The sequence below is a fragment of the Hyla sarda genome, chromosome 6 (assembly GCF_029499605.1).
Source record: "Hyla sarda isolate aHylSar1 chromosome 6, aHylSar1.hap1, whole genome shotgun sequence".
NCBI lineage: Eukaryota > Metazoa > Chordata > Amphibia > Anura > Hylidae > Hyla > Hyla sarda.
The window spans coordinates 124,274,912-124,292,884 of NC_079194.1; the positions used below are offsets into that span (position 1 = coordinate 124,274,912).

The following is a 17,973-nucleotide window of genomic DNA, read 5'->3' on the forward strand; positions in this document are numbered from 1 at the left end:
GCAGGGCTGCCCTTATTAATGCCTTATCCAAATTTACCTTTTTACATAACATGAATGATTAATTCTAAAGTCGATAACACCATGTCGTGTCACCAACACCATAATCACGGATAAATACCCCAGAAATGACAAGTATCAGGGTCTCCAAAACAAAAACTACATTTCCCATGCTGCAATGCTCGGCTGAGCATGCGCAGATGTGTTTTGGGACAGGGAGGCAACTTTGTAACAAAAATTGTTGGCAAGAAGTTTTAGGCTACGAAACTGAGGGACAAGGCTGCGCCCGAGTCTCCTGACTTGTATTCTTCCTCCTAATAGCCAAGTGTCTGCTTCTCTGCGGTCAACATGGCCAAACAGGTGAGTTACGTCGGTAACAGATGGTGCACATAGAATATAGTACCTCTGCTTACCGGCTGTTGTAGAACTGCAAGTAACAGCGTATCTAAATAAGGCGGCGGTAAGTAGATAAAGTCTAACCAAACGTTCTTCATCACTTCAAGATTTTGTGTTTGCTGTCAGCAACACTAGAGGGTAAATTCCATACAAAATCGATTCACAGCTGAGGGTTTGTTACTATTCCATACCGTGTGGGAAGTCCTTTGAGCTAAACACATCAGCAGCACCAATCTACCCCAATGTTCTGATTATTTGTTACAGTGTATCACTCTGGAGTCCAGGCTGTTTACCTCACTGGGGATTGGATGCAACTGTAACAACCCCTCAGCAGTGAGGAGTCAGGTTCTCCTTGTATCAAAGATCTCAGCTTTAAGACCATTCTTGTTTACATGTGGAAATGTAAAACCTTTATAGATCTAATACAGTGATCCCTCAAGTTACAATATTAATTGGTTCCAGGAAGACCATTGTATGTTGAGACCAGAACTCTATGGAAACTTCGTAATTGGTTCTAAAGCCCCAAAATGTCATCCAAAAATAGGAAAAAGTGACAATTAAAGAAAAATAAGTAAATAACTAATATATATAGCAAGTCCTTATATATAAAAGTAAGAAAGATCTGCTGGGGGCTGTAAATCACTGTCTATGTCAGTGTTTTCCAAGCAGGGAGCCTCCAGCTGTTGCAAAACTACAACTCCCAGCATGCCCGGACAGCCAAAGGCTGTCCGGGCATGCTGGGAGTTGTAGTTCTGCAACAGCTGGAGGTACCCTGCTTGGGAAACACTGGTCTATGTAGAGGACAGGAGCTTCTTCTGGGTCCTGTACAGTACACAATGTCCTAAAAAAGTTACATGGAGTCTCCCTCCCCTGGTGTCCAAAGGAGCAGGTAACCCTGGTACAAGTAAAGAGTACAGAACATGTAATACCTCTCTGTACTGTAGGGGGTGAAACCAGACATCAGTCAGTGCATACACTTCAGTAATACAGGGGTTTTACCAGTAAATTGCCCATTCTGATTGGTCAGTTCTCTTGGCCATTGACAAGTTTCACAGATCTGGACTGTCTTTGTCCAGATTGTCATTGTATGTTGAGTCTGGTTTCAACTTACAATGGTCCAGAAAAGACCATTGTATGTTGAAACTATTGTATGTTGAGGCCATTGTAAGTTGAGGGATCACTGTACATTGTAGCTGAGAGTTTGTTAAAATTTGCTGCATCAAGTCTATACCAGTGATCTCCAAACTGTGGACCTACAACTCCCAGCATGCCCAGACAGCTTTTAGCTGTCTGGACATGTTGGTAGTTGAGTTTGGCAACATCTGGAGGTCCACAGTATGGAGAAGTGTTCAGCCTGTGAGCTGAAGAACCTAGAGTTAAAGCTGATACAATGCAATAAACTAACAGGACAGGAGAGAAATGTGCTGGCAAGGTGATAAGCTCACAGAGGATTGTCTAGACCGGATACTACTGTAACAACCCCTCAGCTGTGACCTGATCAAGATGGGTTTTCCTGACTGTACACAAGGATGTTTCCATGCTATAACAGCAAGCAGTGATTTTGAAAAGAATAGAAGGTAGCAGCTCATTGAAGAGTAAGCTTGAGAGTGGGTGCAATCAGTAAGGAATCCCAGCTTGATACAACCAAAATAATACTGCAGCACTCCAAAGGAATAGGGGAAAACGTGGGTAGCCTTTATTCCATTAAGCATCAAGCTTAAAAAAGGCTGATTGCATGCAGCTGAAATGTTGCCATGATGCTTAATGGAATAAACGCTGCCCACGTTTTCCACTATTCCTTTGGAGTGCTGCAGTGTTATTTTGGTTATATATATATATTACACACACATGTATTTATTTATTTAGTCATTTTTTTTGTATGATGCTTTGCAGTATGCAGATTCCACCAGAGAACACACGAAGATTAAGAGTGAACCGACCCCAGGATTCCTGCAACGTCTCAGTGACACCGCCGGGGGGATGCTGGTTGGCCTTGTTGCTTTCACACTTTCATTCTATCTCCTGTTCACCAATGAGGTGAGAATATGAGAGTCATATGATGTGTCTTTAAGTCTGTTGGGACTATGGTTTTAGGAGAGTAGTCATAGGCTGGTCACATGATGCCGCTAGAGTGGATGTTCTGAACAATCTTACACCTTTACCTACTTTCACTTTCTAGGGTTGACTCTATTTTAATTCTACAAAGTCCCCATCTTATAATCCATTGTCCATTAAAGGGGTAGTCCAGTGGTGAAAAACGTATCCCCTATCCTAAGGATAGGGGATAAGTTTGAGGTCGCGGGGGGTCTGACCGCTGGGGCCCCCCGCTATCTCTCTGTATGGGGGCCAGGCTCTCCGGCCAGATAGCGGGTGTCGACCCCCGCACGAAGCGGCGGCCGATACGCCCCCTCAATACATCTCTATGGCAGAGCCGGAGATTGCCGAAGGCAGCGCTTCGGCTCTGCCATAGAGTTGTATTGAGGGGGCGTGTCTGCCGCCGCATCGTGCGGAGGTTGACACGCCCCCTTCCCGCGGGCTGTCGGGGCTCCGTACAGGAGATCGCAGGGGGCCCCAGCGGTAGGACCCCCCGCGATCTGCAACTTATCCCCTATCCTTAGGATAGGGGATAAGTTGTTCACCACTGAGTCACCACTGGACTACTCCTTTAATCCTAGGTATCCAACATGTGGCCCTCCAGTTGTTGCTAAACTGCTACTCCCAGGATGCCTGGACAGCCAGCAGCTGTCTGGGCATGCTGTGAGTTGTAGTTTTGTAGTTGTAGTTTTGCAGGTTGTACATCTAGGCCATAGTGGTTGGCAGCATTTCCTCTCTCTACTATTGTTCCTTCTGCTCTGTTAGGCTTCACTATAGTTCTGGCATTAAAGGAGGTACCCCTGTGGAAAAAAAATGTTTTCAAATCAACTGGTGCCAGAAAGTTAAACAGAATTCAAAATGTCTTCTATTTAAAAATCTTAATCTTTCCATTACTTATCAGCTGCTGTAGTTCTTTCCAGTCTGACAACAGTGCTCTCTGCTGACACATCTGTCCTTGTCAGGAACTGTCCAGAGCAGAGTTTGCTATAGGTCTTTGCTTCTGCTCTGGACAGTTCCTGACATGGACAGAGGTGGCAGCAGAGAGCACTGTGGTTAGACTGGAAAGACCTACACAGCAGCTGATAAGTACTGGAAGGCTTAAGGTTTTTAAATAGAAGTAATTTACAAATCTGTTTAACTTTCTAGCACCATTTGATTTGAAAACATTTGTTTTCCACCAGTGTACCCTTTTGAATGAATGAAAAGTGAAGTTTAGATTGACCAGAGCTATGACCAAGATTTATCAATCTGGCAGGAAAGGATTTCAGATTTCGGCTGATTTATTTGCGGGTTTCCAGGTGCATGTTTGGCTCTCCATGGATTTCCACAGCAGATTTTCAGCTGCGGAATTTACTCTGCGAAAAATTTGCCGCAGACCCTATTGACTTTAATGGGGCTTGTGGCAGATTTTCAGCATCAAAAATTCCACAGCCTAAAATCTGCTACGGACAACCGCAGAGAGCCCGCCCCTTTCAAACATGCAGTGGGAAACCCGCAAATAAATCCGCAGGTATGAACAAGCCCTAATGGTATATTCACACATACAGGATCCGCTGCAGATTTGAAGTAGTAAAAGTTTTATTTGTGGATTTGAAGCTGTAAATTTCAGATTTTACAAGGCAATTATTATGCATTTTTGATTTCCTTGTATAATCCACAACTGCAGATTTTTATAAATGCAGATTCCCAACTTCAAATTGGCAGCAGATCTGGTGTGTGCAAATACATCCTTAAGCCAGCAGAATTGTAGAGCATATAGGCCCAGGTATATAAATCTGTTTGAAGACAAAAACTGTCTGGATTTGTCCATAACAACCAATCACAGCTCAGCTTTCATAACAGGCTCTGGTAAAATGATAGCTGAGCTATGATTAGTTGTTATGTGCAGATCAGCAAGTTTTTCTCTGGGCATATGTGCTCTACAATTCTGCAGGCTTTAGAGCTGAAATTAGAGATGAGCGAACTTACAGTAAATTCGATTCGTCACGAACTTCTCGGCTCGGCAGTTGATGCATATCCTGCATAAATTAGTTCAGCTTTCAGGTGCTCCCGTGGGCTGGAAAAGGTGGATACAGTCCTAGGAGACTCTTTCCTAGGACTGTATCCACCTTTTCCAGCCCACCGGAGCACCTGAAAGCTGAACTAATTTATGCAGGATAAAGTCATCAACTGCCGAGCCGAGAAGTTTGTGACGAATCGAATTTACTGTAAGTTCGCTCATCTCTAGCTGAAATCTAATACAGGATGTAACTTGGAATCAGTACAGGATAAGTAATGTAATGTATGTGCACAGTAACCCCACCAGCAGAATAGTGAGCGCAGCTCTGGAGTATAATACAGGAGGTACATAGGGGAGTAAGGGGGAGGAGGTTTTCTATGGCACTCTATATATACAAAAAATCCTGGACTGGTTCATGGACGTCTGTTATCATGTACTGGGGGCATGGGATGCGGGACCAGCTCGGGGCCAAAAAATAAATAAAAATTGTATTTTCCGTGTGTGGTGTTTTGGTGGTTTGTGACACAAATTGATTATTTATTTATTTATTTATTTATTTATTTTGGGTGAAAAAAATGCATCCGGGCCAGGGGTTTTTAGTTTATTTATTAGTATTAAGGTTATAATTATTATGATTATTATTATTAAGTAGTGTTTAGTAGTTTACATTTGTGGGGTTGGTATTAGAGAAGAGCGAATTTACAGTAAATTCGATTCGTCACGAACTTCTCAGCTCGGCAGTTGATGACTTTTCCTGCATAAATTAGTTCAGCTTTCCGGTGCTCCAGTGGGCTGGAAAAGGTGGATACAGTCCTAGGAAAGAGTCTCCTAGGACTGTATCCACCTTTTCCAGCCCACAGGAGCATCGGAAAGCTGAACTAATTTATGCAGGATAAGTCATCAACTGCCGAGCCGAGAAGTTCGTGACGAATCGAATTTACTGTAAGTTCGCTCATCTCTAGTTGGTATCATAGTGGTGTGTTTGGTGAGAATGTGGCTGGACCAGGAAATACATTGATGGACATTTAAGGACTTATATGGACTCATTACTTGTGTATATTGTTTGTTGTTTGTATTATTATTATGGTGTCATGTATAATTGTTGGAATGTTTTATATTTTTAAATAAAAGATCTACAGGATGTACATAATGATCAGTGCAGGATATGTAATGTATATGTCTGCTGTTATTATAGGGTCGGGCAGTGCAGACGGCTGCTTCTCTAGATGAGGGACTTTCAGTTGTGGTTCATATAGGAAATATCCAACGTGTCGACCCACTAAATGAAGCAAAATTGTTGCACTTGACTGGTCCCCTGGAGACATCAAAGGTCAGTGTTTAAAAATAAATAAATGATGACATTTGTGGGCATGTACTTATGCTATAGTAAAACTCTGTTTAAGGGCTATTTACATCTCATCTACAGGATATGCTATAAATGTCTGATAGATTTGGGTCCCACTTCTCTAGACCCGAGAACTACTGATCCCATCTGGTGAGGAGGCCGCTGGCTGCAGCAAGATCTAAAAAGAGAGATGGTCAAGATGATGAAAATGTCTTTCTGTGAGGAGGCACCTATCAGACATTTATGGCCTATCCGGATGATAAGCCATGAACCTCTAAGAGAATAAGACCGGGTTTACTTTACAATTCCTGCCTGAATCGGCCTGGATCCCAGGTCAGCTAGTGACAACATTCAGGTAATTTTAAGAGCACATACAAGTTTTGGCTCAGACTTAACTGAGCTTTTTAGATCTGAGCCAAGATTTGTATGTGCTAGGGCAGTGTTTCCCAACCAGTGTGCCTCCAGCTGTTGCAAAACTACAACTCCCAGCATGCTTCGGCTGTCCGGGCATGCTGGGAGTTGTAGTTTTGCAACAGCTGGAGGCACACTGGTTGGGAAACACTGCGCTAGGGAAATTACCTGGGTGTAGTCACTAGGGGGGAGATTTATCAAAACCTGTGCAGAGGAAAACTTGCCCAGTTGCCCATAGCAACCAATCCGATTGCTTCTTTCATTTTTCACAGGCCTTCATAAAAATGAAAGAAGCAATCTGATTGGTTGCTATGGGCAACTGGGCACGTTTTCCTCTGCACAGGTTTTGATAAATCTCCCCCTAGCTGACTATGTTCGGGTTATTGAAGTTTATGGGGCCTGTGCCTGTCTGAGCACAGATACATTGGAGACAGATTTGGAGGCAGTCTAACTCTTTAAAGGGTACCTCTTATCAAAAAAACTTTTGATATATTATAGATTAATGTATGCAGAATAACTTTACAATTGCATGTTATTAAACAATATGCTTCTTTCTATTTAATTTTCCACTTTGAAGAAATGACCACTAGGGGTCTCCCTACCAGTCCTGGCAGCAAGCATTTCAGACTCATGCTGGAGTCCTAAACACTACGAGCTGCCAGTCTGCTTTGTTCACAAAGGAGAACACTCAGAGCTGCCAGCCTGCTTTGTTCACAGCCTGTTTGGCTGTGAACAAAGCAGGCTGGCAGCTCTGAGTGTTTAGGACTCCAGCATGAGTCAGAAATGCTTGCTGACAGGACTGATCGGGAAAAATACAATAGAAAGAAGCATATTTTTCATTAACATGCTATTGGAAAAAGTTATTCAACATTCATTAATCTAAAATATATCAAAAGTTTATTTGATGAGAGGGACCCTTTAAAAGGAAACTTTGGCCCAAAATATTCTATCAGGGGCATTAACATGGTGTGGCTAAACAGATGCCCCCCCATCTCACAGTGCTGTTCTGTTTCTCTGCTATTCACCTGGCTCCATTGTGACCAGCCGTCCCAAACAAGGGTTTGTGTGTGATGCGGAAATCACTTTTCTATGGAACTCTATGAACATCTCATAAACCTGCATAGAAAAAGTGACTTCCACTTTATGGAACGGCTTGTCACAAGGCAGGGTGCAAGGACCGGGGCTGAGTGAGTAGCAGAGCCACACTGGGGAGCAGGGCAGCTGTTTAGCCTCACCCTGTTAATACCCCTGATAGAATAATATTTTTGGCTGGAGTCTCCCTTTTAAAGGGATCCCAAAAGCAAGGACAAATTTTCCCAGAATGTATGATATACACCGTGCATTCAAGGCCAGCACTCCATTCTCTCTCAATGTGGCCACCGAACATTGGCAAGCTCAAAACTGGACACCTGCAACTCCCAGCATTTTTAGATTTGTTACAGTTCTATCCAATCTGGACAATGTACTCCAGACTGATCCATTTTGCCTGTCAGGCCTGTAGAAAGTTTATTGCATGTGTTTCTTTGTTGAAATATTGCCAAAATCGTTGTAATTTTCTTTTACTCCTCTTTTTGTAGCCTCTTTTTGACCCAAACTATGGGGTTTCCATGCATTGCGTACAGCTGAAGCGCCAAGTGGAGATGTACCAGTGGGTGGAGTATGAAGAATCTAAGTAAGATTTATCTATTTCATCAACCTTTTTCTCTCTGGGAAAGCTGGGTGACCAACAATATAGAAACTGTTACAGCTCCCGCAGGTATGGTCACCCAGCTGTTATTGCACTCTAAACCGCAAACCCAAAAAGCTGGGTGTTTTGCTGTAATAGTGGCCATATTCTTTCTATAAACAGAAAACCAATACAAGTAATAGTTCTCGGCTTCTCCGTGCTGTGTGCCTGAGGTGGCTGGTATAGTCAATGCAAACAGTAATGTAACTTTTAACGTAACTTTGGTGCAATACTTTGGTGCAGTGTCTTTTTGCGCCAAAGTTTGGCGCATCTTCTCCACTGGCATTTTTACAACTTTCTCTGTGTGTGATTTTAACTTTAGTCAGTAATTCATCATTTGCGCCAATCGATCTTTGGTGCAAATCCCGTTTTTTTTGGCGCAAATCCCCGCCAAGAAATTTTGCACATGGAAAACACACTTAGCAAAGTCAGAAAATGTAAAGGCGTCAAAATACATGAAAAATTTTTTTTGTGAAAGCAGCGACTCCTCCAGGGCTGCTCAATACTATCCTGCGACATAGTTGTCTCTGAGGAACCTTCACCCTCCGTTGAGCCAGCATTGGACATGGCCGCACAGGTTCAGGAAAGATAAGCACTAAAGCAGTGGTCTCCAACCTGCGGACATCCAGATGTTGCAAAACTACAACTCCCAGCATGCCCGGACAGCCAACGGCTGTCCGGGCATGCTGGGAATTGTAGTTTTGTAACATCTGGAGGTCCGCAGGTTGAAGACCACTGCACTAAAGTAACAAAAAAAAAAAAACTACTCAAGTTGAAAATAAAATCCATTTCACATGGTGGCTATAAACCTCACAAAAGAAAATAACTCGCGTTGCTTGCTGATATACTGCAGGAGGGTCTCGGAAATGTCTGCTCTACAGGGTAAAATACGCGTCCTCTGTGGCGGTAAGTTCTGTGTAGAAGGCGCTGGGAACAGCTGATTTCAACATTTGAGCCAAAATTACTAACAACTTGCACTAAATGATAAATTTGGTGCATGTCCACGAAAACCAAAGTGAAAAAAAAAAAGATAAAAAGAAACTTTCAACAGGCAAAATTGATAAATACCCCCCCCCCCCCCCCCCCATTGAACTTAAAATCTGTCTGTTCTTCATTTGTGGTGCAGGAATATGTAATTTAATGCCCAATTAGGCGGTGTAGAGCTAAAGAGCCTTTTTCTGTCTGTTCGTTTTACAGGGAGTATGAAGAAGGTGGTGAGAAGAAGACAGAGACTAGATATACGTACAGTGAGTACTCTCTTCCCATGCCAAACTATCCGGAGTGCTGACTATTATCTGTCAGGGTGGCTAGTCCAGCCAAGTTAAATTTTGCATTGAAATCCTGTATGTTGTATGATATACTGATAACGCTGACCCCTTGTATTTATATACTGGTATAATGAATGCCACATCCGGATAAGTCATACCTCGTTGTAATCTGGTTCACCAGTGAACGGCTAAACCTCTGGAACTGCAAGGTACTGCAAAGTGCTGAACTCATTTATTGGGAGCATCTGGAATATCTGACACACACATAAGGCAGTGGCAACAATTATCAATGAAGTATTTTTCAGCATAGGATTGATATAACTGTGACAGCTAAATTCAGCAATTCTGTTATTGTGTGAAAGGGAACTATCCACTTGTGCAACATTCAGAAGTGCTTAGTATAACAGAGAATTTTCCAGCATGTTGGGAAACGTCCATGTGTGCAGGGAGCACAATCGAATTCTGTAAGGAGAGACATGTCACTATGTTCTGGCAGGATGGAGAGCAGTAATTCATAGTGTGTTGTGGCTGTGCTTTCTGCATCTGTTTTATGCTGCTCATGGTTTGGGCAATATAAAATTGGTGATAAGTTCCCCTTAGTAACTTTCCCCTAAGTAACTTTCTTTTCACAATGTCTTGTCCCTCAGTCACATTCAGATCTGTGTTAAAGATTCTGGCGTTTGCCCTTGGAGATGGAGCTCAGCATTTAGGTTCTGTATCTAGCTGCACTGTCTAACTACCGTACATACTCGAGTATAAGCCGACCCAAATATAAGTCGAGGCCCCTAATTTCACCCCAAAAACCCAGGAAAAGTTATTGACTCGACTATAAGCCTAGGGTGGGAAATACATCATCCCCCCCCCCATGTCATCATCCCCCATTGTCATCATCCAGACCCCCGTCATCATCACCCTGTCATCATCCCCCCCGCCATCATCACCCCGTCATCATCCCCCCCTGTCATAATCTAGACCCCCCCCCCCTTCATCGTCACCGCCTGTCAAAGTGGTCTTCAACCTGCGGACCTCCAGATGTTGCCATCGGCTGTCTGGCATGCTGGGAGTTGTAGTCTTGAAACATCCGGAGATCCACAGGTTGAGGACCACTGCGGCCTTCGTCATCATCCAGACCTCCCTTTTGTTTTCTACTCACCTCTCCTGGGTGGGAAGGAAGGGTGAGCTGGTCCGGGCCATCTATGCTGCAGGAACCGTCCTGTGGGGAGGGTTAGTCGTTCCGGGCTGTCCATTTTCACCGGGAGGCCCTCTTCTCCTCTCCGGGCCTGTCCCGGACTAGTGACGCTGCCTTGACGACGACGCACAGGGACGTACATGCGCAGGTACGTCTTCTCTGGCCGGGCTCGGAGCAGAGAAGAGGGCCTCCCGGTGAAGATGGACAGCTCGGAACGACTAACCCTCCCCATCAGACGGTCCCTGCAGCATAGATGTCCCGGACCAGTTCAGGAGTTGTAGTTTTGCAACATCTGGTGGTCCGCAGGTTGAAGACCACTGAAAGGGATTGACAGGCGGAGAGTTCACTCGAGTATAAGCCGAGGGGGGCGTTTTCAGCACGAAAAATCACACTGAAAAACTCGACTTATACTCGAGTATGTACCGTATGTAAAGGTCTTCTGGGCCTCAATAATGTACTCCTTTCTGCTATGAAGAAACAAGCCGAGTTATTATGGCCGCACATTTTGTGGGTATTTTTTTTTTCTTCAGACACTGAATGGAAGTCAGAAGTTGTCAGCAGCCGACATTTTGACAGAGAGATTGCCCATCGGAACCCTAGGTGAGCGCATATATACCTAAACTTCTATATCCAGTTGACAAGACAGTGTGTATACATACACACAGAAGCTTCCACTAGTGGCCAATAGCACAGTCACAAAACCAGCAGCAACATTCATTTTTGCTGTTGATTTGTGGCATTATTTGTTTATCTATGTATTCTTTTACAGTGCCATGGCAGTAGAGTCCTACACAGCAGTGGCTGTAGATGTTCAGGTTGGAAACTACTACTTATCTAAAGGTAAGAAATTGCATGTATTTCCCCTACCAAAGGGGATCACTGCTGTAATACTACATCGTTATACTTTTTGTCTGACATAGAGCAAGAAATATTCTTTACTTCCTTTATAGTGATGTAAAGTTGATAAAAAGTTATGCATTCTTCTGATTTCCTCACTTTTCTTCCAGGGCTGATTAATAAGGTTGACAACTTTAAGCAGCTGAGTCTGTCTCAGATCAAGAATCCGCACGCTGATGTCATCACTGAAGGAAATTACTTTTATCAGAGCACAGATCCCAAAAATCCAGAGGTGAGTGGGACATTTGTACAGAGAAAACTCTTTGAGAAGACCACCCAAAATGGCATTGAAAAGTGGTCTTCTAGAGCTGTGGTCATCTCAAAGAAAATGGTTGCTATGCATATTAAAGGGGTATTCCAGGAAAAAACTTTTTTTTATATATCAACTGGCTCCAGAAAGTTAAACAGATTTGTAAATTACTTCTATTAAAAAATCTTAATCCTTTCAGTACTTATGAGCTTCTGAAGTTAAGGTTGTTCTTTTCTGTCTAAGTCCTCTCTGATGACACCTGTCTCGGGAAACGCCCAGTTTAGAAGCAAATCCCCATAGCAAACCTCTTTGCACTCAAGCAGGGCACTATGCCGGCTCCCAGCTTGTCAGTCATCCTGCTGTGTGAGTCGGGAGCATGTCACAGAGCCTCAGTGCACGGGGTCCTGCTTGTCCTCAGTGCACGGGGTCCTGCTTGTCCTCAGTGCACGGGGTCCTGCTTGTCCTCAGTGCACGGGGTCCTGCTTGTCCTCAGTGCACGGAGCCCTGCTTGTCCTCAGTGCACGGAGCCCTGCTTGTCCTCAGTGCACGGAGCCCTACTTGTCTGCCCACACTTCCTTTATTTTGTCTTGACACAGGGACACACAGGCAATAGCTGCAGGGACAAGCCAGGATTTTTTTTTTCGCCCAGAAATATACAAATGTTTTAACCAATGTATATTACAAATATGCCTATAATGTTATCATCTACATTATATAAAAAGTTTTTGCAAATGACAGGTACACTTTAATAACACTGATTTAACACAGAGTCAAATCTGCAGCATCAAGTCTGCACCGAACACATGTGAATGTACCTACCCCAAGGTTGTTTTCACTGTGTTGTGCAGTGGCCTAGGAAGTACCGTATTTATCGGCGTATAACACGCACTTTTTAGGCTAATTATGCCACCGGGGATGGGGGGAGGCAACGGGGCAGCGGCGCCGGCAATGGGTGCCCCTGCCCCTTTTCTCCCCCTGGCTGTCGGCGCCGCTTCTCTCTCCCTGGCTATCGGCGCCGGCACCGATAGTCAGGGGGACAGAACGGGCAGCGGCGCCGATAACCAGGGGGTGAAAAGGGCCGACAGCAGCGCTCTAGACCCCAGGAAAGGCAGGGGGAGAGAAGCGGGCAGCGACGGCCTCTCTCCCCCTGCCTTTCCTGGGGGTGTATCGGGGTATACACGCGCACACACGCACCCTCATTTTATCATGGATATTTGGGTAAAAAACTTTTTTTATCCAAATATCCTTGGTAAAATGAGGGTGCGTGTTATAGGCCGGTGCGTGGTATACCCCGATAAATACGGTATACATTGGTGTAATTCCTTGATCTATTTATTAGATATGTAGCTTCAACCTGGTCCCGTGCTGTTCCATGCAGCAAATAAGCATAAACCCTGAAAGAATTTTCCCATACAGAGGCCAAAATGACTCTGTTTCTGTTTAATAACCAGTAACCTTGTTCATTGATTTCTCTTAAGATCAGTACAGTCATATTGAATCTTTCTTTCAGGTGGGGGATTTGCGAATTTCATTCTGGTACGCTGGCGTTTCTATGGGAGGCCCAACATTTGGATCAGTTGACATGGTAATATAATATGAATAATAATAATTTGGGTGCATCTTATTTGTAGGCACTTTTCACTGACTGGAATATGGAGTTGTATTGTACATGATCAGTGAATGGCTGAGGTGGCCACTTAAAGGGGAGATCCACCCGTTCATTTGAAGCCATTATTAGATAAAGTTTTTTTTCCTACCAGGTGAGCATCATAGCCCGGCAGCGAGGAGGAGAACTGGTGTCTTACAAGACCAAATCTGGAGACCAACTGGAGCTTCTGTACATGGGGAGTCACACAGCAGAGGTCAGTCTGCTACATATATATTGATAAATGGGAGGTGGCAGGTAATGCCCCCCACCATTGTACTTATACTTATCTTACGGAGGTGCTGTATATCTTTTAGGAAATGTTCCTTGCAGAGCATCAGAGCAATATAATGATGACCTGGGCTCTGCGTGCTGCCGGCTGGCTGATGATGTTCTTAGGTGTAAGCCTGATGACAAAGATTGTCCACACTCTAGGTAATACATTCTCTAGGAGAGATCTTGGATAAAGGGGAAAAAACTGGGTGATTATTCAGGAAATGGTACCATCTATGAGACACACTTTCCAGTAGTGAATTGTCATTGAGGTAGTCTGAGATTCACTCCCTGCTTCATGAGAGGCTCTGGCTTTTATTCTGTCATTACTCAATACTTTTCACTGCAGCTTTATTACTCCAGACTCCACAGACTGTGTAGCTTAATTGCTGGCTGAGGTAGTATGTAATCCATAATTGCTCATGCTTTACAATGCCAGTCTTCATATTGGCTGCCATGTATTAACAAAAACTCAGCAGAAGGACATTACATGGAGATTATGGAAACCTATGGTGAGAAGGAGATGAAAGCCAAATTCATACTGAGGAATTTCCAAGGGTAATTTCACTTAGAAATTAGGCTTGGGACTTCCAGTGCAGCAGAATCCCATTGCTGTCAAGGGATTCTACTGCACAATCCACACCACAAAAGTTCAACAGTGGAGCAGAATTCTTTTGGAATACGTTACTGTCTATGCAGTCCTAGCGATGACTGATTTAGTTGTCACCAGGCACCCTCAGAATTTCTGGCTGAAGATTCCTCAGTGTGTACCGAAAAGGGCCTTAAAGGGGTTCTCCCTTGTTTATACTGTTTTTTTTGTTATTAGGTTTGTGGGTTATGTGTGTATAAGTATGTGTTTTTTTTATGTGTGTTGTGATTATGTATATATGTATTTTCTTACCTTTTGTGAAGATCCGGAACTGGCCCCTTTTTCTTCCAGTGGCTTGCAGTGCACCTCGGCCTCCGCCATGTTGTGTTTGGTAAGTGGGATGTCGGGGGGTGTGTTCTTGCTTCTGTCCTTCCTATCTTCTGACGTCCGAGGCGAATCTTTTCTTCCTGTTTCTTCCGTGGCTCAGCGACGAATCTGTGGCCTCTTCCGGCGCATGCGCAGGTAGTTTTTTTTTTTTTTTTTACCAATAACGTTTTTTTTGGCTAATTGACAAACTGTCTGCGCATACGCGAGTATGCAAGTGCTACGCTAACAGCGTAGCGTACGTTAGGTCTACGCTAATAGCGTAGCTTTGCGCAAGCGCAGACAGTTTGTCAATTAGACAAAAAAAACTTTATTGGTAGAAAAAAAAAAAAACTACCTGCGCATGCACCGGAAGAGGACGCAGATTCGTCGCTGAGCCACGGAAGAAACAGGAAGAAAAGATTCGCCTCGGACGTCAGAAGATAGGAAGGACAGAAGCAAGAACACACCCCCCGACATCCCACTTACCGAACACAACATGGCGGAGGCCGAGGTTACACAGCAAGCCACTGGAAGAAAAAGGGGCCAGCTTCCGGATCCTCACAAAAGGTAAGAAAATACATATATACATAATCACAACACACATAAAAAAACACATACTTATACACACATAACACACAAACATAATAACAAAAAACTGTATAAACAAGGGAGAACCCCTTTAATGGGGTTATCCAGGGTTAAAAAAAAAAAAAAAAAAAACACAGCAGCACACTTGTCACCTCATGTGGTGTGTGGTATTGCAGCTCAGTTCTATTGTAGTGTATTGAGCCAAGCTGTAATATCGCACAATCTGAGGACACGTGTGATTCTGTTTTTCTATTCCTAGGTAACCCCTTAATAGATTGATAGGAGTCTGTAATGAAGCACTCTTTGTGTCAACCATAGAGCTCATGTATTCTGGCCAGTAGTATAGTAATAGTTGAGAGGAATCTGTAATAAGGCACTCTATATGTCCACCACATGTATTCTGGAGGGTAGCATAAGCTTTCCAAATTTGAGTGCATTTTATTAAACTTGGTTAATTGTCTGTTGTTTTCTATTACAGTGGACTGGTTTCCTATTGTCCGTGATCTTGTCAACCTGGGCCTCAAGCTGTTTGCCTTATGCATCTCTGCGTCTCTCACTCTGCTGACCATCGCATCAGGTTGGTTGTTCTATCGACCACTGATGGCCTTGCTGCTAAGTGGTGCTGCCCTTGGCATAATTCTTCTTGCTCGAACCCGTGTCCCTGCAAAGAAATACCAATAGGGCCACTTTCCTGCTGGAGTCTTGAAGCTGAATGTACTGGTACTGAGGTTACAATGCTACAATCTCAGACTTTGGCCGCTTATAACAATAATGTGTTCACTGTTAAACTTTTTGTGTTTAGTTTTTTTTTTTTTTTTTTTTTAAATACTGTTTACTTTCTTTCCATGTGGGTATTGAATAACTTTGCTTTAGCTATCTTGTAATGAATTACATAAAGAACTCCATTCACATCTAGAGCAGCCTTTTAGAATTCTCCTGGTTTACAGCTGGGTCTTCATGACCTCAACATCTTTCTAATGACCCTAGCTTTTTCAGCTTTAGGGTGCGTTCCCACCTGGCGTATACGCAGCGTATGTCACGCTGCGCAAACTTTGCGGCAGCAGCGGGAAATACGATGTGTATTCCTCGCTCACTATACACACAGGGCTTTCCAGCGGCAGCCCTGTGTGTGTAGTGAGTTTTAGAGGCAGGGGCTGTGTGACGGCGTGACTGTGACGCTCGTCTCCGCCTCCAAAACTCACTGCACACACAGGGCTGCCACCAGAAAGCTCTGTGTGTTTAGTGAGGGAGGAATACAGAGCGTATTTCCCGCTGCTGCAGCAAATTTTGCGCAGCATGAAATACGCTGCATATATATGCCAGGTGGGAACGCACCCATTGTCTGTTTCATGCATTGTGGGAGCTGAGCAGTTTGGGACTGCTGACCGATTGCTAGTGCAAGCCAGGAGAATTTGTAACCCATCTGTGGATGTGTTTGGAGCATCACTCCAGATCAGTACAAATGATGTAAGGCAACTATCTTCAGTTATTTAGCTTTGTTAAGATAAAATATTGCTCCAATTTTAAAAGGTCATATCTAAACTATATCTGTTTACTGTAAATGTAGAGTGGCATTCAGTTCAACTTACCATCTACCACTGATATAAAATGGCATCTAGATGTTGCCAGCCAGAGATTCTTATATTTGGGCACCATCCCAATGCCTGACAGATGAGGATGAAAGTGTTTCCTTGTCTCTTTGTGCTTCGTTCCTTACTGCTGCCTAGGTAAGCTGAGTGTTAATAGCAGTCAGTGGTGCATGCAGGTGACATATGAAGCCTCTGAGTGCTTTAGCACTACAAGGTCTCAGCAGGAAGATTCACACCATCATTGTATTGCCTGTGTATGACAGCCAGAGCTTGTTATGCTGTGCAACACTAAGGCTGGGTTCACATCACGTTTTCTCCCATACGGCAAGGGAGAGCTGAAACCTCATGCTCCCATATGCCTTTCTATGCGCTCCCGTATGTAATTCATTTCAATGAGCCGGCTGCAGTGAAACAGTCAGTCCGGTCGGCTCATTTTTGCGCTGTATGCACTTTTTCCCCGGACCTAAAACTGTGGTCAACCACGATTTTAGGTCCGGTTGTAAAAGCACATACGGCGCAAAAATGAGCCGACCGAACGTTTCACTCCGGCCGGCTCATTGAAATGAATTACATGCGGGAGCGCATAGAAAGGCATATGGGAGCATGAGGTTTCAGCTCCCCCCTGCCGTATGCGCTCCCGTATGGGAGAAAACGTGATGTGAACCCAGCCTAACTCAATTTTACATCTTGCTGCTATTACAGACTCTATAGTCTGTAACATATTTACTGGGGTTTTCCGATCTGTGCAATGCAAATCTCTGCAACTTTCTTATATTAATTCCTCACCGCTTTTAGGATATGTGATAGCTGTCTGTGGATGACAAAACTAGTCCTGATAATGTGCTACCTACACAGTAATGATATCAGAGCTTTCTTGTCATCAATCAGGGCAGGTCTGAGGTTTCATCCTTCAAATGCAAACTGGCAGTAAGCACAGATCTTAAAAATGGGGAAAATAAAAGGTACAAAATAAATCAGGCTGTGTTCATACCTTTGGGTTTTTAATTGTAATTAATGAATAAAGGAATAGATTTGAAAAGAGAAGTCTCTATCCTTCATTTATACATGTCCATTTCTGATCTATTCCTGGCTGCATTCAATAATTGCAATTAAAAACCTGAATGTGTAAATACAGCCTTAAATCAACTGGTGCCAGAAAGTTAAACAGATTTGTAAATTACTTCTATTAAAAAAATCTTAATCCTTCCAGTACTTATCAGCTTCTGTATACTACAGAGGAAATTAATTTTCTTTTTGGAAAACAGAGCTCACTGCTGAATCACGAGCACAGTGCTCTCTGCTGACATCTCCAGAGCAGCATATGTTTGCTATGGGAATTTTCTCCTAATAT

General features: G+C 43.7%; 1 protein-coding gene across 2 annotated transcripts; it reads left to right on the forward strand.

The window, feature by feature from the left end:
- The first annotated feature begins 199 nt into the window (after positions 1 to 199).
- On the forward strand, positions 200 to 16,095 carry TMEM43 (transmembrane protein 43). 2 transcript variants are annotated; one of them, XM_056524910.1, is made up of 12 exons: positions 200 to 357; positions 2,287 to 2,430; positions 5,682 to 5,816; positions 7,820 to 7,914; positions 9,166 to 9,215; positions 10,956 to 11,025; positions 11,195 to 11,265; positions 11,433 to 11,554; positions 13,083 to 13,157; positions 13,333 to 13,434; positions 13,535 to 13,652; positions 15,512 to 16,095. In XM_056524910.1, the coding sequence occupies exons 1-12, from the start codon at positions 346 to 348 to the stop codon at positions 15,712 to 15,714; spliced, it is 1,197 nt and encodes a 398-aa protein (XP_056380885.1). In that variant the 5' UTR covers positions 200 to 345; the 3' UTR covers positions 15,715 to 16,095. The 2 variants fall into 2 exon arrangements, with proteins under 2 accessions (XP_056380885.1, XP_056380886.1); XM_056524911.1 differs by lacking the exons at positions 200 to 357; positions 2,287 to 2,430 and adding an exon at positions 5,449 to 5,547.
- The last annotated feature ends 1,878 nt before the right edge of the window (positions 16,096 to 17,973 follow it).

Coding starts and splice junctions, on each gene's coding strand:
- TMEM43 (XM_056524910.1), top strand. Junction 11,266..11,432: donor AAACTACTACTTATCTAAAG/GTAAGAAATTGC, acceptor CTTTTCTTCCAG/GGCTGATTAATAAGGTTGAC. Junction 13,435..13,534: donor TGGGGAGTCACACAGCAGAG/GTCAGTCTGCTA, acceptor TATATCTTTTAG/GAAATGTTCCTTGCAGAGCA.